Source organism: Mustela lutreola, chromosome 4 (genome assembly GCF_030435805.1).
Source record: "Mustela lutreola isolate mMusLut2 chromosome 4, mMusLut2.pri, whole genome shotgun sequence".
Taxonomy (NCBI): Eukaryota; Metazoa; Chordata; class Mammalia; order Carnivora; family Mustelidae; genus Mustela; species Mustela lutreola.
The window spans coordinates 184,757,303-184,781,081 of record NC_081293.1 but is presented as its reverse complement, the minus strand read 5'-3'; the positions used below and the strand labels follow the sequence as shown (position 1 = coordinate 184,781,081).

At 38.3% G+C, this 23,779-nt stretch overlaps 1 protein-coding gene and 1 pseudogene across 6 annotated transcripts in view; both read right to left on the bottom strand.

Moving 5' to 3' along the window:
• The window catches only part of AGBL3 (AGBL carboxypeptidase 3), a 59,184-nt gene that overhangs the window by 7,334 nt on the left and 28,071 nt on the right, over positions 1-23,779 (bottom strand). For 3 of the 6 annotated variants that reach the window (XM_059171902.1, XM_059171904.1, XM_059171903.1), the window contains 5 exons: positions 18,795-18,881; positions 15,529-15,586; positions 13,518-13,589; positions 3,027-3,075; positions 1,679-1,875 (listed from right to left, as the gene is read on the bottom strand). In XM_059171902.1, coding sequence (XP_059027885.1) covers positions 1,679-1,875; positions 3,027-3,075; positions 13,518-13,589; positions 15,529-15,586; positions 18,795-18,881 — 463 coding nt within the window. Of the gene's footprint in view, positions 1-1,678; positions 1,876-3,026; positions 3,076-10,312; positions 10,613-13,517; positions 13,590-15,528; positions 15,587-18,794; positions 18,882-23,779 lie in introns of those variants that run through there. The other 3 variants (XM_059171907.1, XM_059171906.1, XM_059171905.1) reach the window with 3 other exon arrangements.
• On the bottom strand, positions 8,087-9,354 carry LOC131829796 (heterogeneous nuclear ribonucleoprotein A1-like; annotated as a pseudogene).

The following is a 23,779-nucleotide window of genomic DNA, read 5'->3' as shown; positions in this document are numbered from 1 at the left end:
AGCAATTCTATGTCCGGGTCTATGCCCTGAAGAGTTGAAAGCAGAGTCTCAAAGAGGTATTTGTATATGATCATAGAAGCAGCATTATTCAATTCACAGCAGCCAAAAAGGTGGAAGGAACCCAGGTGCCTACTGACGGATGCATGGACAGACAACACGTGGTCCATATGTAAAATGGAGTACCACTCAGCCCTTGACAAGGAAGGAAATTCTGACACCTTCCACACCCCGGATGAAACTTGAAGACATTATGCTCAGTGAAACAGACCGGTCACAAGAAGACAATGTATTTGTCTTCCAAATATTTGATTCTACTTATCTAAGAAACAGTCAAAGAGAGATTCAAAGCAGGAGAGTTGCCAGGAGCAGGGCGGAGGGAGGTGGGGGAGTTGTGAAATGGGTCCAGAGTCTCAGGTTAGTAAGATGAGAAGAATTTTGGAGACAGTGTGCATGACAAGGTGAATGTACTTAACAATACCTGAACTTTAGGCTTAAAAACAGTTAAGATGGTAATTTTATTTCATGTGTATTTTGACACAATTCTTAAAAATTCTATATACTCAGCAAGAGAGCTGAAGGATAAAAAGAAACCCTGAGTAAAGCCTGAAGGAAGACTAGTAGACATTTTAAAGGACGCGGCAAGATTACGTACAATTATAATGCCCAAGATGGTGTGTAGACAACGTAAGAAAAAGTAGAATACACTTAGAATAAAAGCATGAAATACATTATGCTTTGTAAAAAGGTTAGAGATATATCTTTGTTGGTTCTTCTTCTTCTTCTTCTGATCCATCAGTACTGGACACCCGCGGGTCTGCTCCATAACCCTCTTCTATATGTGTCCTCACTTAAGGGTCTGATCCAGGCTCACGCCCTAGAATGTGGTCTTTATCTCAAAATTTCTACATGTGTATCCAGCCCAGACCTCTTCCTAGAACTCCAGACTCATACCCAACTGCTAACTCAGTACTTCTGCTTCAGTGTCTGAAAGGCCTTTCAAAAACAAGCCTAAACCGATGTGCTCATCTGCCCTCAGTTTTTACCATCTCCGCAGAATAGAACTCCGCTTCACTTAGTTGCTCTGGAAACTGAAACGGGCAATTCAACAGCTGTAAGCAATTGTGAAACCATCACCACATTCGGGATCTAGAAAAACACATCTGTAAGAGATGCCTCGTGTTCCTTTCTAGTCCATTCTTCCCTTCATCGCCTGCTCTATGCCATCTTCCTCCAGGAAAGCTTTACCTAGTTTTTTTTTTTCTCTATAAATTCGTTTGCATTTCCTATACATGAGATTTTTTTTCCTATACATGAGATTTATACAGCATTTCATAAGTCTGACTTCTTGTACTCAGCACAATGATTTTGAGATTCATTCGTATCATGTGTATTAGTTCATTTTTTATACTCTGGTATGAAGCAGGCAACAAGGATGAGGTATTGGGAATAAGGCAATTAAATAGATTTTTTCCAAAGCTATATTAAAATTTTTTTCTGTATCAAACTTATATAGAAGTTAAATAAGGCAAGCACTTTTCAGAATCAGGAATAAAATGGCTATTAATCCTTTCTGATTATAAACAGTTCCAAATTTCATAGGATTTATTAATGATGATACAGTGAAAGTAACCTTTGTCTTTATTAAAATCCTAAGCAAACAAACAAACAAACAAACCACCTTCTGCTGGTATCCTTGTCTTCTCAGCCCAGCTGGGAGTGTGCGTGCTCATGGGACACTTGAAGGATTTTACTTTGAAACAGTTTCCATACAAATTAGTGCTCTTGGGCTGAATTATTTCGTGGATTGTCTTCTCACCAGTTTCTAACAACTGTCTTTGTTGGTCTTTGCTGAGCCTCTGAATCCTATTTTGGGAGCTGAAAGAAATTGCGTACTCTGATTTCAGTGTCACTGGTGATCTATCTAAGCAAGAGTAATGTAGTGCCATGTTATATTTGTATATGACACCTCGCAGAATGTAAAGGAGACTTATGGATATTGTATTACCAGTCCTATGGTGTAGGCAGGATGGCCGGTGTTATCCCCATCTTACATCAGAGAGGGAGTGTTAAGGAATCAGACTGGTTAAGCTTACTTGCTCAACATCATGCAGCTAATAAGAGGGAGGAACGGGTCCAGAATTGACAGCTTGTAACTCCAATACTTTTTCTACTTTCTCTTATTTTACTGTATTGTTTGGTATCTTTCTATAGATAGATTTTTTAAAAAATTGTCTTAGTTCGTTCAGTTCTAGAGCTAAGTACAGGCATGCCCAAAGATGGATTCTTACCCATTTTGTAGGTTTTGGGGGACAGGAGAGTCTACATATTTCCCCAGAACCCATTATATTGAGTAGAAACCAAGTTCTTAGAAGAGCCATGGGAGGAAGAAAGTGCATACCATGTTTCCTCTGTTGGACACATTCAGTCTACCTTCAGATACTTACTATTCCATGGTTCTGATGGTAGCTCATGTCATTATTCCTAGAATAGGAAAACTTGCCAAGGGAGCTAGTGATATAATAATTACTGGTTTAGAGAAACTACCAGGTTTACCTATGTTATTCCTGAATTCACTTTCTATACTTCCTCTGGTTTCCAGGTACTAGGATTAGCCCTGCCTGATGGACGCTCCAATCGCTCTTCTACGTGGTGATGGGATAGTCATCCATCCCAAAGAACTAAGTAATTATCTTATACCAGCAATATGTCTATTTTTTTTGAAAAAGGAGAAACTCAGATAATGCCATGACAAATGCATAGAAATAAATGTCTAATTGTAGATTTTAAGGCATCCAAGGGGGATAGTTTGGGAATACTGAAATCTCAATATCCTTCAAATGGTATCAGATAAGCACTGCTATGTATTAACATCAGCCTACAGATACTATGGAGAATATAAAGAGACATCAATTAACAATTGTTATAAAAAAGCTACTTTTACCTGTTGCTTTAATTCAAAATCAAAATCATAGAAGCCAGAGGAAAAGGAATAAGGTAATCGGGTAGAAGAAATCTAGTTCTCCTACCTCAAATATCTTTTTAGAAACCAAGCAGGAGCTCGTCCCGGTATTTTCACTAAAAAGAGAATAAGCCATAAAATATCTGAATGGAGATTTTTTAAAAAAGATTAATGAAATTTAGTACTTTTACTTCTTGACAGTTGCCTCATTCATACATTTAATGGCTACTTTAACTGAGTTTATCTTCAATTAATCTGCCATTGTTTTACTCAGACATGAAGTTTATTAGTACATATTTCCCCTATAAGCTTTTTAATTAAACTGTTTCAAGAGAATAGCAAACAGTAGAAATGCCTATCCAATAACTGTCAAACAATTCAGAACTGAAAATACATATGTTAGATCTATGAAGGATATATACATGTACAGTCAGGTGACTAACTGTTTAGAGAGCCTGCCTAGGACACAGCCATGACAGACCAAAAAAGTAGTATAATATGTAACAGGTAGCTAGCTATACGTCACACGTATTATTTTAACATTAAAATATAAAATAGGTATTGAAAATAGGTATTTTTTATTTGCTTTTCTGTTACATAAACACTATTATTTAAGCAAAACAATAGGACCAGTTAACAGTGGTGTTTAGCAGTAATTTATAGAACATATTAAGCAGTTATGTGTGAGAATAATAGAACAATATTTTTGTTTCTCTCTGATACAGATTTTAATTTTTTATTGGATATTTAAATTTTATAATCCATATTGTGCATTTTTAAGACACATAAATATAAGATTTTAAAAGATGAATGTAAATATAATCGAGCTAACAGATACTTCCTATATTTAATAAAAATGAACAATAATCAGGGGCGCCTGGGTGGCTCAGTGGGTTAAAGCCTCTGCCTTCGGCTCAGGTCATGATCCCAGGGTCCTGGGATCGAGCCCCACGTTGGGCTCTCTGCTCCACAGGGAGCCTGATTCCTCCTCTGTCTCTCTCTGCCTGCCACTTGTGATTTCTCTCTGTCAAATAAATAAAATCTTAAAAAAAAAAAATGAACAATAACGGGTTTATGTCCCGTGATAAAGAAGGATCTTTTTGCACTTTGTGTTTCCTTTTCTGATAATACTTCTCTGAATTGCCTGTACCTTTAGGATGTTCCTCCTTTATGTAGTGTTAACACTGAGCACATTCAGAGACCGGACTTGCCGTCTCCTCTTACCGAGCCCACTTTTACACTGGCCCCTGGTGGCGGTCCAGTGCAATGACATCAAGTTAGAGACCCCATCAACAGACAAACCTGAGTATGGAATATGATTTTACTTACTGGCAACAGCAGGTTTTTGGACTTGTAAGGAATTAGTTTCCATCTTTCTAAAAATATACAAGCTTGTTTTTAGCAGATTAGCTTTCTGGCATTCAGGCCATCTGCATCTTTAAATTCATCATGTAGGCACTGCATGTCTGAAATGTCCATTCTTTTTAGACCCTCTGAAACACCCCGTCACCATATGTTAAACTTCTTTCTCAGGGAAAATGTTTATAAAGCACGGAGGTAATCTTAAGGTGGATTTCAAATAAATTAAAGTTTTTCTGGCGGTTTCATTTGGCTGCCCCTTTAGGTAACTTATCTTTGGGTTTTGAAGCAGTCTTTCTTCCCCTAAATGTCATTTTCCCCCCCAGTGTATGGGTTTTTGTCATAACCTACACACAATACAAATAGTTCAGGTGCAGTGAATCCTTTTGTACAGTCCTTGGTGCTTCTTCAAAGATCTTCAAACAGTTTTAGAGAAACAGCATATAAATTATTTTACTGTAGTGTTTTCCTGTATTCTCATCTTCAAACTATTCCAAATCAGAGGATGTTCTTCTCGTCCCACATGTTGAAAATGTGATTTAATGGCAGACCCAACATTTTGATGGCTTTTCTATGGCTGGCAACAATGATAGACATCTTGTAGGCCCAAGTCTATTGTAAATAATGCTGCAATAAACATTGGGTTGCACAGATCTTTTTGAATTAGTGTTCTTGTATTCTTTGGGTAAATACTAGTAGTGGAGTTACTAGAACATATGGTAATTCTCTTTTTAATTTTTTGATGATCTCCATACTGTTTTCCATAGTGGCCACACCAGCTTGCATTCCCACCAACAGTGCACAAAGTTTCCCGATTCTCTGCATCCTTGCAAACACCTGTTGTTTCTTATGTTGATTTTAGCAATTCTGATAGGTATGAGGGGATATCTCATTGTGGTTTTAAGTTGCATTTTGCTGACGATGAGTGATGCTGAATATCTTTCCATGTGTTTATTGACCATCTGTACGTCTTCTTTGGAGAAATGTCTGTTCATATCTTTGGCCCATTTTTAATTGGATTCTTTGGTTTTTTTTTGGGTGTTGAGTTGTATTAGTTCTTTATATATTCTAGATACTGTTTATCAGCTATGCCATTTGCAGATATTTTCTCCCATTTGGTAGGTTGTCCTTCAGTTTTCTGGATTGTTTCCTTTGATGTACAAAATCTTTTTATTTTCATGTAGTCTCAATAGTTTATTTTTGCTTTTGTTTCCTCTGCCTTAGGAGACATATGTAGCAAAATGTTGCCATAGCCAATGTCAAAGAAATTACTGCCTATGCTCTCTTAGTGTACACTTTTTATGGTTTCAGATCTCACATTTAAGACCTTACTCCATTTTGAATTTATTTTTCTGTATGGTGTAAGAAAGCGGTCCAGGTTCATTCTTTTGCATGTAGCTGTCCACTTTTCCCAACAACAGTGGTTAAAGAGACCGCCATTTTCTTATTGCATATTCTTGCCTCCTTTGTAGAAGATTAATTGACCAAATAGTTGGGGTTTTTTTTTGTTTTTGTTTGTTTTTTTAGGGCTCTCTATTCTGATCTATTTTTGTGTTATCATACTGTTTTGATTTCTCGTTTTGTAGCATACCTTGAAATCTGGGATTGTGATACCTCTACTCTTGTTCTTTTTCAAGATGACTTTGGCTATTCAGGGTCTTTCGTGGTTCTGCACAGATGTTAGTGTTATTTGATTGAATTCTATTAAAAATACCGTTAGTATTTTGATAGGGATTGCATCAAATCTGTAGATTGCTTTGGGTAGTATGGACATTTTAACCATATTTTCTCTCCCAATCCATGAGCATGGAATATTTTTCCATTTGTGTTATCTTCAGTTTCTTTCATCAGTGTTTTATAGTTTTCAGAATATAGGTCTTTTACCTCCTTGGTTAAGTTTATTCCTAGTTTTTTTGTGAAATTGTAAGTGGGATTGTTTTAATTTTTCTTTCTATTGCTTTATTATTAGTGTATAGAAATGCAACAAATTTCTGTATATTGATTTTGTATCCTGCAACCTTGCTGAATTCACTCATCAGTTTTTTTTTTTTTTTAAAGATTTTATTTACCTATCTGACAGACAGAGATCACAAGCAGGCAGAGAGGCAGGCAGAGAGAGAGGAAGGGAAGCAGGCTCCCTGCTGTCACTCATCAATTTTTTGGTGGAGTCTTTAGGGTTTTCTATATGTAGTATCATGACATTTGCAAATAGTGAAAGTTTTACTTCTTCCTTACAAATCTGGATGCTTCTTCTTCTTGTCTTGATTGCTAGGACTTCCTGTACTGTGTTGAATAACAGTGGTAAGAGTGGACATCCTTGTTCCTGATCTTAGGGGGAAAGCTCTCAGTTTTTAACCATTGCGTATGATGTTAGCTGTGGGTTTTTAAATATATGGCCTTTATTATTTTGAGGTATGTTCCTTCTCAACCTACTTTGTGGAAGACTTTTATCATGAATTAATGTTGGACTTTGTCAAATGTGTATTCTGTTTCAGGGGATGAAATGTTCTGCATATATCTGTTAGATCCGTCTGGTCCAATGTGTCATGCAATGCCTCTGTGTTTTTGTTGATTTTCTGTTTGTTTGGATGATCTATCTATTGATATAAGTGGGGTGGTTCAAGTCCCCTACTATTATTATATTACTATTGATTACTTCCTTTATGTTTGTTACTAGCTGCTTTATGTATCTGTTGTGTGTATAAATATTTATAAATGTGATAACTTCTTGTTGGATGTTTCCTTGATGATTATGTAATGTACTTCTTTGTCTCTTGTTTTGAAGTGTATTTTGTTTGTTTCACTCTGAAGTATATTTTTTCTGATGTAACTATTGCTACCTCAGCTTTCTTTTCACTTCCATTTGCATGGTAAATATTTTTCCATTCCTTCACTTTCAATGTGCATGTATGTTTAGGTCTAAACAAATCTCTTGTAGGCAGCATATAGATGGGTCTTGCTTTTTATTCATTCTGTCACCCTATGTCTTTTGATTGGCACATATAGTCCATTTACATTCAAAGTGACTATGATAGGTATGTACTTATTGCCATTTTGTTACTTGTTTTTTGGTCGATTTTGTAGTTCTCCATTCCTTTCTTCTTTTGCTCTCTTCTCACATGATTTGCTGGCTTTCTTTAGTGATACCTGGATTCCTCTTTATTTTTTGTGTATCACTGATTTTTGACTTGTGGTTACTGTCAGTTTTCTATATAACATCTTAGATATATGGCAGTCTATATTAAATTGATAGTTGCTTAATTTTGAACTCATTCTTTACTCTTTCCATTCCAGGTATATGGTGTCATGTTTTACATTCTTTCATTTAGTGAAATCCTTGACTGATTTTTTATAGATATAATTTTATTGCTGTTGTGCTTCCTACTTTCTTACTCCTGCTTATGGTCTTTCCTTTCCCTCATAGACTCCCCTCTAGCATTTCTTGTAAGGCTGGCTTTGGGATCATGTATTCCTTTAACTTTTATTTGGGAAACTCTTTATCTCTTCTTTTATTGTGAATGATGGCCTTGCTGGGTAGACTATTATTGGCTGCTAGAGTATTATTTTGTCCTCTTAGCACTTTGAATATAGTATGACAATCTCTTCTGGCCTGCAAAGTTTCTGCTGAAAAATCAGCTAGTAGCCTTCTGGGGTTTCCTTTGTATGTAATTATTTTTTCTCTTGCTACTTTTTTTTTTTTTTTAAAGACACATTTATTCAGCGTCATGATCAGACTATTACATTTAGCAATCAACAGCATGGGTGCAAAAAAAAAAAAATCTACATTAAAACCCTTTGTTGGAATGCTTTACACTTTCCACAGAACAGAAACTAAAATAACCTGTTATACAATTAGTCACAAATACAGTCCTCGAGTTTTTTTTGCCCATACACATGAGTATTGTCTAAAACATGTCTTCTTTGTAGCAGCTAGGCCCTGCCACCACTGTGCTTGGCTGAGTTCACAAATCTGTTGTAACCTGTAGCTTCCCTGTCACTTCTCTGGCTCTCCTCTCCTGCTAAGCTTTGTTTCCTGGCAGTAATTAAAACCTTCTGCCACTGCCATAGCTGCTGCTGCTGCTGGAACCACCATAGCCACCTTGGTTTCGTGGTTTGGCGAAGTATTGGCCTCCACCACCATAAGGGCCAGAGCTTCTGCCTCCAAAATTGCCTCCTTTCATGGGTCCAAAATTTGAGGATTGATTGTTGTAATTGCCAAAATCATTATAGCTTCCGCCACCTCCAAAGTTGCTTCCATCATAACCAAATCCGTTATAGCCATCCCCACTGCCACCATATCCACCACCACCTCGACTGCCACCAAAGCCACCTCGACCACTGAAGTTTCCTCCGCGACCAAAGTTGTCATTCCCACCAAAACCACCTCCACGACCACCACCAGTTTCCAGAACCACTTCGACCTCTTTGGCTGGATGAAGCACTAGCCATCTCTTGCTTAGAGAGCGCTTTCCTTACTTCACAGTTGTGGCCATTCACAGTATGGTATTTTTGAATGACAATCTTGTCTACAGAATCATGGTCATCAAATGTTACAAAAGCAAAACCCCTCTTTTTGCCACTGCCTCGGTCAGTCATGATCTCAATCACTTCGATTTTCCCATACTGTTCGAAATAATCTCTTAGATGATGTTCTTCAGTGTCTTCTTTAATGCCACCAACAAAAATCTTTTTCACAGTTAAGTGGGCACCAGGTCTTTGAGAATCTTCTCTTGAGACAGCCCTCTTTGGTTCCACAACTCTTCCATCCACCTTGTGTGGCCTTGCATTCATGGCTGCATCCACCTCCTCCACAGTGGCATAGGTGACAAACCCAAAGCCTCTGGAGCGCTTGGTGTTCGGCTCTCTCATTACCACACAGTCCGTAAGTGTTCCCCATTGCTCAAAATGGCTCCTCAGACTCTCATCGGTTGTTTCAAAGCTCAGACCTCCGATGAAGAGCTTCCGCAGCTGTTCAGGCTCTTTGGGAGACTCTGACTTAGACATGACGGCGGTGGGAGGGGGGGACTTTAACGATGCTTACTCGGCGGCGTCCACAGGCAGAAAGCTCTCTTGCTACTTTTAAAATTCTCTTGTTGTCACAACTTTTTCCTATTTTATTACTATGTCTCTTGGTGTGGAGCTCCTTGGGTTGATTTTGTTGGGGTCTTTCTGAGCCTGCTGGACCTGGATTTTTGTTTTCTTTCTCAGATTTGGGAAGTTTTCAGATATTTCTTCAAATATATTTTCTGCTCCCATTTCTCACTCTTCTCCTTATGGATTCCTATAATGCAAATATTATTAGACCTGATGGTGTCACTGAGTTTTCTTAGTCTGATTTCAATTTTTATTATGTTTTTCTCTCATTCAGCTTGATTGCTTTCCATTACTGTTCTCCAGGATGCTGATCCATTCTTCTGTCTCATCTAGTCTACTGTTTTTTCCAACTGACATATTTTTAATTTCAGTTATTGAGTTCTTCATCTCTGATTGGCTTTCTATCTATTTGTTTAGGGTATCACTGGGGTCCTCCACTCTTTTCACAAGTCCATTGAGTATCTTTGTGACCATTACTTTAAATTTTCTATCAAGCATTTATTCATCTCCATTTTGTTTAGTTCTCTTGCTGTGATTCTGTCCTTTTCTTTCATTTGGAACATAATTCTCAGTGTCTGTTTCTAGGTGTTAGGAAAGTCAGCTATATCTCCTGTTTTCCAAAGTAGTGGCCTGTGAAGAAGAGGTTTTGTGGTACCCTATAATGCAATGTCCCCTGCTCACCAGAACCTGGTGCTTAAAGGGCATCTCATCTTTTGTATTTTGTGCACCTTACTATTATGGTTGAGTCACTTTGGCCTCCAGTGCAGTCATCAGCATTGGCTCTCTTTGCCTAGTGTGGGTAGCATTTTGATCCTGTGTTGTCAGTGTGCTAATCAAGGACTGCTTTGGGCTTGAGTTGGAGTCAAACTAAGCATTTGCCAGAGATACTGTAGCACCAACCTGCTGGGCACTTTCCCTGTGTTGTCTGAGAAGCTTTGGTTGGTGGGTGTGACCTGCTGTCAGACTACATGTCTGCCCCAGCCTACTGCGAGGGCTGCAGGTGGACTGGTGTGTGTGGGAGTCACTTTGGAATGGTGCTGGTCTCTCATAGCTGCATGCACCCTTCCAGGCCTGTGGAACTGCCTTAAGTGGGTTCCTGCCAGTGGTAAATTGGAGGGGCAGTTCACGTGGAGTTAGGAGGTTTGTGCAGGTCTGCTGGGGGAGACAACGTGGAGCTGAGGACTGCTTGGAGGGGTGCGTCTGAAAGAGAATGTGGGGGTGGGGCACACTGTTAGCAAGTTAGGTCACGAGTGTTGGCACTGTATGGTGTCCCACAGGTGTCCATGTATCTAGGCTGGTAGGTGGGGTAGGGAAATGGCACCTGCTAGTTCTTTTATTTCTGGAGAAGTCTCCCAAAGATCCCTGCCCCTCTAGAACACACTCTGAGATGAGTAAACAAATCTCCCTCCTATATATCCCATGTGTTTTTCAAACTGCTGTGTTCGTGCTGTATCTCAGTGGGGCTGTATGTTGTGCTGTTTCTTTAAGGGGGGGGAGGGATGAAGTTTCCTGTTGCCGTCCTGGCTCTCCCAAGAGTTGAGCCCACTGATTTTTAAATTTCCAGGTATTAAGCTCTTCCGATTCTAAGAACTCTCAAAATTATGCCCCTCTTGTTTTCTTGCAGGTTCTCCAGGCCTGGGGTTCTTGCTGTGCGGGTCTGGTACTCTTCCCTTTCCATCTTTGTGGCATTCCTCCCTGTAGCTAATAGTCCCACCAGTCCATTTAGCTCCCGGCCTCATCTCTGCCCTTCCTACCCTCCTCTTGTGGGGTAGAACAAGAATGTGTCCTCTTCTCTACACATCTCTAGCTATCATGAGTCTGTTCTGCAGTCTGTGGGTCACTTTCTGGGTTATTTTACCTAGCTCTGTCTTTGGGATGACGTGGTCATAGGATCCTCGTACTCCACCATCTTCCTGGGAATCTACATTGTTTAATTTTCTCATATGTTAAATCAGTCTCACATTTCTGAGGTAAATTCTGTTTGGTCATTGTGTATAATCCTTTTTTTTTTTTTTTAAAGATTTTATTTATTTATTTGACAGAGAGAAATCACAAGTAGTCGGAGAGGCAGGCAGAGAGAGAGAGAGGGAAGCAGGCTCCCTGCTGAGCAGAGAGCCCGATGCGGGACTCGATCCCAGGACCCTGAGATCATGACCTAGGCTGAAGGCAGAGGCTTAACCCACTGAGCCACCCAGGTGTCCCTTGTCCTAATTCTTAATCGATTCATATCTTGGCAAAATATATATATATATATATATATATATATATATATATTCATTTGGACCCTGGAATTCTAACAGTTGTCTTTCTTGAGATAATTTCTCTGGTACTCCCCTTTCCCCAAACAACTCCTATATAATCCCATAACACAGCACATAGCATTGATCACATTATATTTCTGTTGCCTCTTGTCACTCTCCTTACTGAGAATAGACTGTATTTCTACTTTATCCTAGTATCTGGCACAATACTTGACAGTATAACATGAGACTTCTGGGAAGCAGATGACCATCAGATTTTTAAAAGAACATGAAGAAACATGACAAGGAGATTACATAACAAGGACTGATAAGAGAGTGGCTGAGACACAGAAGAACAGTGTCAGGAAGGTTAAAATACTAAGTTAAGACATGAATAGATATTGACAAGGTGTAAATTTTACTTATATATCAAAGAATGTTTAAATCTGTTCTGCTGGGATTATTTTAACAATCATCATCCTGATGGATGACAAAGCAGAATCCCTCAGCTAAGTTGCTTCTATCTTTCTATCAAATAGTGTTTTATTCTCTCTAGAAAGGGGAGAATAAATATTGGTAAGAGATGACAGAAGTCAAAAGGCTCTGAATGAGTTACTTCTAGTCCCAGACATATTATATCTCAAATAAGGAAAGAATTCACATATAAGACCACAAAACCACGGACCCCCGCCCCCCCAATTTTTTTTTTTTTTTTTTAAGAATTCAAGGAAGTCACTCTCTGCTCTCTGCTAAATGCCCAACTTTGTCATTTAAGACTGCATCATAATTTAAGGATCAATTCTCTCAAGAAAACATTCCCCGAGATTTCCAGGCTGGATTTGATCCAGTTTTCTGAACAAGCAGAACCGTTTGTGTACATCAGTATCACTCAATCTTTCTAACTCTTCTTAAAATGAACTCTATATGAGCCTTACTAGAATTTGATGCCTTACTAAAATTTAATATGTTTCAGGCAGAGAAGACAACAGGAGAAAAAGCACAGTGGTAAGATGGATCTATTCTGAGGCTACAAGAAGATCATCTTTGCTGAGGTCTAAAAGTGAAAGGCCGAGGAAGGCAAGAGGTAGACCTGGAGAGGTAGCCAGGAGCCAAGTCACTGGAAGTCTAGTACGTCATGTTTTAGAACTTGGTTTCTATGCCGTAGCAAGTGGTTGTCAGAAAATCTTTTTCTTTTGAACAGAACAGTGTCGAAAGAAAGCTATGCAGGATGAAGAAGGGTTTGAGGGGCTAGGTCCTAACCGTCTGGCCTTTCACCATCTCTCAAGATAGCTCCTAAAGTGGCAAGTCACTAAGTATGGCCTGCAAATTGCCAGCATCAGAATTATCAAGTATCTTATAAAAACGTGATTCAGGGGCTAACAACAAAGACCAGCTCAGACTCAGAAGCTGGGGTTTCCATAAACTTCCCAGGTAACTCTTGAGTGCATTAAAACTTTAAAACCAAACATTGTATAAGACAACAGGCCCTTGACCTTCAAAAATGCCAGGGCTGTGCATGACAAAGAAAGGCTAAGTGGCTATTCCATATTGAAAGAGAATAAAGGGATGTGGCATTTAAATGTGATTTTGGGGGTGCTAATGGAAGTCCTGGGACTGTGGGGTGCCTGGGTGGCTCAGTCATTAAACATCTGGCTTCTGCTCAGGTCAAGCCCCACATTGGGCTCCCTGCTCAGTGGGGAGCCTGCTTCTCCCTCTCCCTCTGCCCTTGCTTGTGTTCTCTGTCTCCCTGTATCTGTCAAATAAATAAATAAAATCTTGGGAAAAAAAAAAAAAAAAAGAACTCTGCCAACTTCAACCACGGCTAGGAAACTAGGAGTTACTGCCTATATTCCCAGTTTACTCACCCAAATCTTGATTAGGAAATGATCTTCTGAAATAATCAAATATACAATCATCTGATACATTTGCCTTTATATCTAGAAAAGATGACAAAAGATCATTAGTAGCATGAAAATAATTTGAATCTTTTACACTTCATATTTTTTCTTTTTTTAAACAAAAAGGCTAGAACAGGTAAATAGTTTAGCTATTTATAGTTTTTCTATAAATAATAAACTAATGCAAACGGTTCTCCCATATGAATTTTTGTTGCATTTTTGCTCTTTATTGTTAAAGTCTAAAAAATGTTCATACCCTTTGGGCCAGCAATTCCTTTCTAGGAGTCTATCATAAATAAGAATGTACACAAGTAGAGTTATAAGGTCTTCATTATCATAACAGAAAAGAAGCAAAAGAAAAGTTTAACAAGGGAGGTAGGTAAATTTAAGGTTCACTAATACAATGGAATACTTTGCCGCCATTTAATAACATAGAAGTTTATAATATACTGTAATTTTAAATGAAAATGTAGGTTGCAAAACAACATGAACATTCTGTAGTTAATTAACGTGGAGTATATGTGCTCAGACATAGAAAAAGGTTAAAATGCGCTTTTCAGTTCTAATTTTTGATACTAAATTTTCAAAAGAAGACTATATATTTTTTTCCATATTTTTTTTATAAACATATATTTTTATCCCCAGGGGTACAGGTCTGTGAATCACCAGGTTACTCACCATAGCACATACCCTCCCCAATGTCCATAACCCCACCCCCCTTCTTTCAACCCCCCTCCCCCAGCAACCCTCAGTTTGTTTTGTGAGATTAAGAGTCACTTATGGTTTGTCTCCCTCCCAATTCCATCTTGTTTCATTTAATCTTCTCCTACCCCCTTAACCCCCCATGTTGCATCTCCATTTCCTATATCAGGGAGATCATATGATAGTTGTCTTTCTCCGATTGACTTATTTCACTAAGCATGATAGTTCCATCCATGTTGTTGCAAATGGCAAGATTTCATTTCTTTTGATGGCTGCATAGCATTCCATTGTGTATATATACCACATCTTCTTTATCCATTCATCTGTTGATGGACATCTAGGTTCTTTCCATAGTTTGGCTACTGTAGACATTGCTGCTGTAAACATTCGGGTGCACGTGCCCCTTCGGATCACTACGTTTGTATCTTTAGGGTAAATACCCAGTAGTGCAATTGCTGAGTCATAGGGTAGTTCTATTTTCAACATTTTGAGGAACCTCCATGCTGTTTTCCAGAGTGGTTGCACCAGCTTGCATTCCCACCAAGAGTGTAGGAGGGTTCCCCTTTCAACAGAAGACTATATTAAAGTTATATATTACAAGTGATTTTCTTGTATGATCACTATGAGAAAGAGTAGTTAAATTTCAAGTCAATAAGCCATATTAGTTATAATAGAATTTCCCCCTTTCCTTGGTGTGGTTATTATTCCCATTTCTATTTCTAGTTAGTCTGCCAGATCGTAAACTAAATGGATATATATATGTACATATATTTTTAATTAGGTTCTCTCAGATCCTTTTTTGGAAATAAGTGTGGTATAAATGAATAGTAATGCAGATAGAGTCAAATTCATATCCAACTTAGCAGATTCCAGTAGAAGTAAATGAATAGTCCATAATTTTCTCTCCTGAGCTCATCCCCTATTAAGTTAAGAAATGAGGGTTTTTTTAAAACCTAAAATTCCTATATTCTGAAAAACCTCTCAAATCAGAGACATCCGTCAAGTTCATGGCCACTCACTCCAACCCTCTGGTGTAGTTGACCACTCCTTTCTCTGTGCTCTCTAGGAGCCCAGTGTGGAATACTGGCATTGTACCTGTAACACTGCAGTCCATTTGTTTACTTGTTTTTCTCCCCCTTTTAAAAATGAGCTGCTGAGAGTAAGAAATGGTGTAGCTTACTTCATATCCCTAGCACCAAGCACAATGACAACCTCAAAGAGGTGGCACAAAAAAGTGTTCGTTGAATGAATGAATTGTTTAGAAGCAAAACATTACCTTTCATTTCAGAATCTGATTCTCTGTGTCTTTGCACTAAATGTCCTTTATCACACGCCTAATGGAGCACAGCACCAAAAGGAAAACAATACTATGTTATAAATACGAAGATGCAGTATATTTCCTGTATCATCCTTGGTATAACAGTTTTCAACATTTCTCATTTTATCATAGGTTTAGAGTAGACAAAAATGCCTCTTAAATCAGAACCTCTTAATACCTTTCATAACACCACTTTTCTCCTACAGCAATGAGAAGAAAATACTGATATTTTGGCACTACTAAAGGGAGTTAAAAATCTTTTTTACTTCATATAGAATTTATTTACAATGAGAAAGAGACAAAAAATGTATGATTATAATCTCAGTGAAATGAGAATAAATATGTAGGTAAGAATATGAAATGAGTAAAAATATATAAAATTGTGTGAAAGTATATAATTGATTACAAAACTATCCTTGTTTAAAAAAGATAAAAAATACTTTTTCATAGCTTGTCAAAGTCCAGAGTAGTAAGAGCATACACATGACATTGTTTTCTACCTTGAAAAGGTTGTAATGACCCAGCTAGACTAAATGAGACATAAAACACCGTAGAATTATGACAACAAATCCTGAATAGTCTATAAATCATGTGACCAAACTTTGTTCAAAAATTTTTTTTCAAACTTGTTTCTGCATCTATGCTATGTGGATATTATGAAACATTTTCCAAAAGGGCAACGGAAAGGAAAAAAATATTGAAAACATCAACATTTTTTTGCCAACACGCTATGCATATCAACTCATGTTGAAAAGTGGACTATGAAAGAGAGTTAAAAACTAAACTTCCTTTCTTTGTAGATAAAATTGGCAGCAAAAGATTTGACAGGATCGTTATGAAAATGAAAGTATAGAAATCAAAACTAGATTATTAAAGGCACAGAGAAAGGAAATATTCTAGAAAAAAATACAAAGTTAAAAACAGCAATATTATATAATCACAAGAATTTGGAGAGATAAGAGGTAAAATTAGGCTGGAAAAATTCACTTATGATAAGACTTGATTTGATGAACTCTGTCATTTTTAGCCCCCTTTCCTTGATTGAAATGATGATGTAAGCAATAAACTACCACATTCATTTTACAGAAAATCACCAGGCCAGTGTCCTTAGGACCATGATCTCCTAATTCTAACCATGATAATCCATAACTGTTCTGCAGAAAGTCTTCCAAATCAATTATTGAGAATGGCCTGGTAGGAAATAGAGTTAACTAGGATACTTTAAAATAACTTAAAAATAGGGGCTCCTGGGTGGCCATTTGTTATGTTTCTGCCTTTGGCTGAGGTCATGATCCCAGGGTCATGGGATTGAGTCCCACATTGTGCTCCACATTGAGCCCCATAGAGAAGTAAATATATATGCGTCTCACAAAATCTACATAGAAAACAATAAGAAACAATCCCACAAACAAAATCTAACTTTGGTTATTGAGTTCTGCAAATGAGTTAACACACTGATATTGATTAGAGAGTTTGTTTACTGAAATTTTTTTATAATCTTGGCCCTCTCCCAAGCATACTCATGTTGCTTAGACTGCAAAATTTACAAACAAAAATAAGGTATCCTGGTAAAAATATGCACTATTACTCTTAACAGTGTGTGAGACTAGAATTAAGAATTTATGAGGACTACTGCACGCAAACACGTGCGTGCACACTGTGGAGTGCTTCAGCGTCAGGCTCACGGCATCGATATGGTATGTCTGCAGGATGTTAACACTGGAGGAGAAGTAAAGGCTGCAGCAGAGGTCCTGTACATACATTTCTTTGCAACTTCCTGTGACTATGTAATTCTTTCAAAATAAAAAGTTCTTAAAAAACACTATTTGTGGGGCACCTGGGTGGCTCAGTGGGTTAAAGCCTCTGCCTTTGGCTCAGGTCATGATCCCAGGATCCTGGGATCAAGCCCCACATTGGGCTCTCTGCTCTGCGGGGAGCCTGTTTTGTTTCCTCCTCCTCTCTCTCTCTCTGCCTACTTGCGATCTCTGTCAAATAAATAAAATCTTTAAAAAAAAAAAAAAAGGCTATGTGTTTTTGTCTGGTTCTCCCCAAAGGCAAAATTTCTGACCTGAGTGTGTCTGGAGCTGGGGGTGGGGACAATGGCACTCTTCTCTCAGTGACACCCACTTTAGTTGCTGAGCTGCAGGTAGAAAGAGGGCAGTAGTCTCAGCTCTTCTGTATTGGCCTCTTCTGGGGTGGAATCACCATTTTATAAGCCAAGGCAAGGGCAGTTGGGGCCAAAATATGTAATGTGGCACTCCCAGCAGAATCTCTGTTTCATGAATGGGGCCTGGGTAGAAGGGAGCCCCACCCACCCTGCCTCATTGGCTGCACGCACCTGGAACTTCACCTCAACAACAGGGAGCTGGAGGCAGGATATGAAATACTGATGCCCTGCCCTCCTTGGGAAGATAGCCCTCGGACTGGCATCTGTGGAGAGAGGGGGCCCTGTGTTCTTGGCTGCACTGGCGGGTAGGGAAGATCTTGATTCAAATACCACAGGCTCTTGATGTTTTCTTTTTATCAAGTTTTAGTAGATTTTCACAAATAGGTGTTTTTTCATTTGCTGTTTGCCTTAGGGCACCTTCCAGAAACTTTAAATGGTTGTGTGTGTGTGTGTGAGTATCACCAATTTTTTTTTTTTTTTTAAAGAGAGAGATCACAAGTAGGCAGAGAGGCAGGCAGAGATAGAGAGGAGGAAGCAGGCTCCCCGCTGAGCAGAGAGCCCAATGTGGGACTTGATCCCAGGATCCTGGGATCATGACCTGAGCCAAAGGCAGAGGCTTTAACCCACTGAGCCACCCAGGCACCCAGTATCACCAATTTTTGCTGGATGAATGGATCTGCAGAGCTCCTTATGCTGTCATGAAGGAAATCGATATTGCAACATCATTTATTCCTACATCTTTGTACTGCCATTTAATTTTTCTTCATTTCAATTAGCTTTCTTAGTTTTAATTTCTATCCTAGATGTATCTTTGTAAGATGCCTCAAATACTTCTCAGAGTAAACTAAGTGATTTAAATATAGTACCTTAATAAAACCCACCTCTTATCAAAATTCTTTTGTGTTTTTATAAAGAGCAAATAATATGAGCGAAGTTTTAATCACTGACTTTTCCTGTGGAGGGGAGAATTAGGGTACAGGAAGTATAACAAGAAATGACTTGCCGTTCTCCTGCAACCATTTTTTCAAAAACTGTTAATAACCAGATCAGTGCGTACCTCTTGCTCTTCTCTGGTGTTCTGATGACTTGCTATGGAAGAATTTCTTTCCTTCTTTGTTTTCAGGTGTTTTTTCTTGTTTTTTATCTAAATATAAGAGTCATATTTAAAATTAATATTTAACACATCAAAGACCATATATATGCAAATATAAAACTATCTTGAGACTTCCAGTTCTATTCCTCTAAGTACAGCTAAAAACCCTGGGTATTATAGAAAAACTAAACATAAGAGGCTCTAAAAAGTGGAACAAAGGCGGCAGACTGGTTAGGGACCTCAGAAGCAGAGGAGTAGCAGGATGGTGAGTAGATCCTCTGTTTTGTTTTTGCTTCAGACATCCCAGCTTTAGAGCTGGAGAAACCAGCAACCCAGAAATGCCACTAAGTGAAGAAATAATGTCTGAAAATTTCCTAAATTTGATGAAAGACATGAATGTAAATATCCAAGCTCAATGAACTCCAAGATGAACTCAGAAACCTATGAGGAGATACATTATAATCAAACTTTCAAAGATAAAGAGAATCTTGAAAGTAGCAAGGGAAAAGCAAATTATTACATACAAGAATCCACAAAAAGATTATTAGATTTCTCAGGGCACCAGGGTGGCTCAGTTGGTTAAGCCTCAGACACTTGGTTTCAGCTCAAGTCATGATCTTAGGGTGATGAGGTTGAGCTCTGTGTCAGGCTCCGTGCTCAGCACAGAGTCTGCTTGAAGATTCTTTCCCTCTGCCCCTCCTCTTGCATGCTCTGTCTTTCTAAGATAAATAAGTCTTTTTTAAAAAAAAGTTTATTAGATTTCTCATCAGAAACTTTGGAGGCCAAAAGATAGTGTACCAACATATTCAAAATGCTTAAAAAATGGCATAATTGTCCTTCAAAAGCTATGAAAAAATTAAGATATTCCCAGATGAACTCTCTCAGCTTTTCTTTGTGACCACTAGACACATCCTGCAAGAAAAGTTCAAGGGTATCCTGCAAGGTGAAATGAAAACACACTGGATCTCAAGGTAACAACATGAGGAATTATAAAAGCTAGTTTATTTTTGTAACAATGGTTTTAAAGAGCACTTTCCCCCCATATAATTTAAGAGATTAATACATTTAAAGAAAAAAGTTATTAATGCAGTTTCATCCTGTTGTGATCAGAGAAGATGCACTATAAGACAGCTATCTTTTAAAATCTATTAAGACTTCTTAAGTTATATACCAACAAATTAGATAACCTAGATGAAAGAACAAATTCCTAGAAACACAAAACCTAGCAAGACTATATTACAAAGAGATAGAAAATATGAACAGATGAATAACTATAAGGAGATTGCATCAGTAATCAAAAATCCCCCAGCAAGAACAAACCCTAGACCTGATGCCTTCATGGGAGGATTCTAGCAAACATTTAAAGAGGAACTAGTACCAGTCCTCCTCAAACTTTTCTAAGAAACTGAAGAGGAGGGAACTCTACTAATTCAGACTATGAGGCCAGTATTATTCTACTACTAAAGCCAGACAGACACTTCAAGAAAAATCAAAGACCAGCATCTCATGAAAATTAATACAAAAAATCCTCAACAAAAGACTAGCAAATTAAATTCAGCAGCATATTAGAAGGATTGTACACAGTGACCAAATAGGAATTATTCCTGAATGTAAGGATGGCTCAACATACCAAGTCGATCAAAGTAAAACACCATATGATTATCTCAATTGATGCAGAAAAGGCAATTGACAAAATTCAACACCCTTTCATCATTACAAAAAAAATCCCAATAAACAAGGCATCCTAGGAAGCTACCTCAACACAATAAAAGCCATGTACGAAAAACCTACAGCTAACATTGTGTTCAATGATGAAGACTTAAAGAATTTCCTAAAAGGATGTTTGTTTTTATCACTTCTATTCAGCACAATACTGGAAGTTCTAGCCAGAGCAATTAAGCATGAAAACTGAAGAAAAGGCACTGCAATGGGAAAATAAGAAAATGATCTCTGTAGATGACATGATCTTATATTTTAAAAACCCTAAAGAATCCATAAAAAACCTGTTTGAACTAATAAATCAGCAATGGAGGAGAATACAAAGTCAACACAGAAAAATCAATTGCATTTTTATACACAAAGAATAATTTGAAAAGAAAATTACAAAAAATTCCATGTACAATAATATCATCAAAAAGAATAAAATACTTAGGAATTAATCAAGGAGGTGAAAGAACTATATAATGAAAATTAAAATACACTGCTGAAAGAAATTAAAGAAGATAAAATTGATTAAATTGTATCTCTTGTTCATGAAGCAGAAGCCTTAATATTATTAAAATATCAGTACTACCCAAAGCAGGCTACGGATTTAATCCAATCCTTAACAAAATCCCAATGACTTTTTTTTTTTTTTTTGCAGAAATAGAAAAATCCATCCTAATATTCATATGGATCCTCAAGGGACTCCAAATAGGAACAAAACTGGAAGGCTTGTACTCTCTGATTTCAAAACTTACCACAATCCTACAGTAATCAAAACTGTGTGGTATTGGCATAAAGACAGACATATAGATCAGAGAGAAAGAATAAAGAGTCCATAAATAAATCATTGCAGAAATGATCAGATGGTTTTTGAGAAGGGCTCCAGGACCACTCAATGGGGGGAAAGACAATCTTTTCAACAGATGGTGCTCAGAAAACTGGATATCCACTTGCAAAAGAATGAAATTGTACCCTTAACCAAATACCAAATAAAAAATTAACTCAAAATAGATTAAGAGCATAAATGTAAGACCTAAAAGGATAAAAGTCTTAGAAAAAAAAAAAGGACGAAACTTAACAACACTGAATTTGGCCATGATTTATTGGACGTGACACTGAAGGTCAACAGCCAATAAGGGACTGAGGTCGTTAGCCCAACAGCCTCCGAAGAACTGAATTTTGTCAACAATTATGTAAGTGTTGATTAAAAGTGTATCCTTCCTCAGGCCTTCAGATGAGACCATAGCTTGAAATACAACAACACCTTCACTACCCTCTTTTGAGAGACCTTAGACAGAAGCATCCAGCGAAGCCACTCCCGAAGCCCTGCCTCACAGAAATTGTGATGATAAGTGTCTGCAAAGTTTTAAGCTGCTGCTTGCGGTAATTTGTTACTCAGGAATAGAGAACTAATACATGTGTCTTATTCCATTCAGCTGCTATAACAAAATACCACAGAGTGGTTGGCTTCAAATAAAGGAAATTTATTTCTCATAGTTCTCCAGGGGAAAGGTTGAGACCATTGTGGCAATATGGTCAGGTGAGTGCATTCTTTTGGGCCACGGACCTCCTATTGTATCCTTACGTGGTAGAAGGGGTTAGGGATCTCTCTGGAGCCTCTTTCATGAGGCACTAAATCACCCAGAGAGCTCTGCCCTCATGGCCTAATCACCTCCCAAAAGGCCCACCTTCTAGCAGCATCATACTGGGCATTATAATTTCAACATATGAATAGAAATATTCAGGTATAGCATTCTGTCCCTGGGCTCACCAAATTCAAGTCCTTCTCTCCTGAAAAATACATTCATTCCATCCTATCCCATTCCACTCCAAGTTATGTGTTTCCAAAATACAGTAGAGGGATAGCACAGGACAGACATTCCCAAAGGGGGAGTCAGAAAAGAAAGAGAGCGTGATGGATCCCAAATAAACTCAAAATCTGGCAAGGCAAACTCAACAAGATCTTAGGGCTCAACACTCATCCTCTCTGGCTCAATGCTCTGTCATCTGGACCCACTGGGATGGTGACATCGTCCTGCAGCTCGGCAGGGCGCTGCTCTGTGCGGCTCTCTGCCAGGGCACTGCCCATGATGCGGCCCGTGGCTCCAGGCAGCCTGCCTCCATGGCCTCTATTAAAGGCCATTCATCCTCTAGCTTGTTGAAATCTAGGTGGTGGTGGCCTGAATGATCTCTTAGTTACCTTTGAGGCCTTTTTTTCCCTCTTGTCTTGCAGAACATTGCGCTTTTGCAAATAGACCTATGGTACCGTATTGTAAACCCTGCCTTCATTCTGTCCTCTCTCTCACTGCTTTAGTTCAAACTGACAGTTTTCCTGATGGGGTGGCTGATTAGTTTAGTTCTGTGGTTCACACACTCACACTAACCTGCTTAACAATTATTTGATCTTCACACCCTCACTCTTCTCTTCTGAACACACGTTCCTATTTTTTGTAATATTGCAGGCTGAGAACTTCTTAAATCTTCACTCTCTGGTTCCTCTTGGCTTAACAATTCCTTCTTATCTCTCCTTGTATTTCACTATAAGCAGTCAGAAGGAATCAAGCTGCTCTTCAACACTTTACAAAGAAATCTTTTCAGCTAAATATCCAATTTTATCACTCACAAGTTCTATCTTCCAAACAATAGAACACAAACACAATTCAGCCAGATTTTTTACCATTTTATAGTCAGGATTAAAATTTTCTCCATCAGGCAATAACATGTTTGTTTCTGAGACTTCATGAAAATTACCTTTAATAATCACATTTTTACCAAGGTTCTGTACATGATCATCTGTGTATTCTTTAAGAAGACGGAAACTTGTTCCCCTTCTTTCCTTCCTGAGCCCTTACCAGAGTCACCTTTGGAAGTTCTTTCATGGCAATATCAGCATTTTGTAACATGCACTTCAAAACTCTACCAGCCTCTACCCATTATCCAGTTCCAAAGCCAGCACCACATTTTTAGATATTTGTTAGAGCAGCATCCCACACTCGGTCCTAAGAGAGTAGTGTCTTAGTTTGTCTTAGTCACCTCCTAATACCATCACACTGAGGGTCAGGGTTTCAACCTGTGTATGTGGCGGGGGCATAAACTTTCAGTATGTGCCACCCCTTGAACTCCCTCCTCCTTCTCTTCTAATTTCCTTCTTAGGCACTTACCATGACCTGATACAGCAAATATTTTACTTATTTCTCATCATTTATTTCCACCAACTAGAATAAAAGCAATGAAAGAAGATTTTT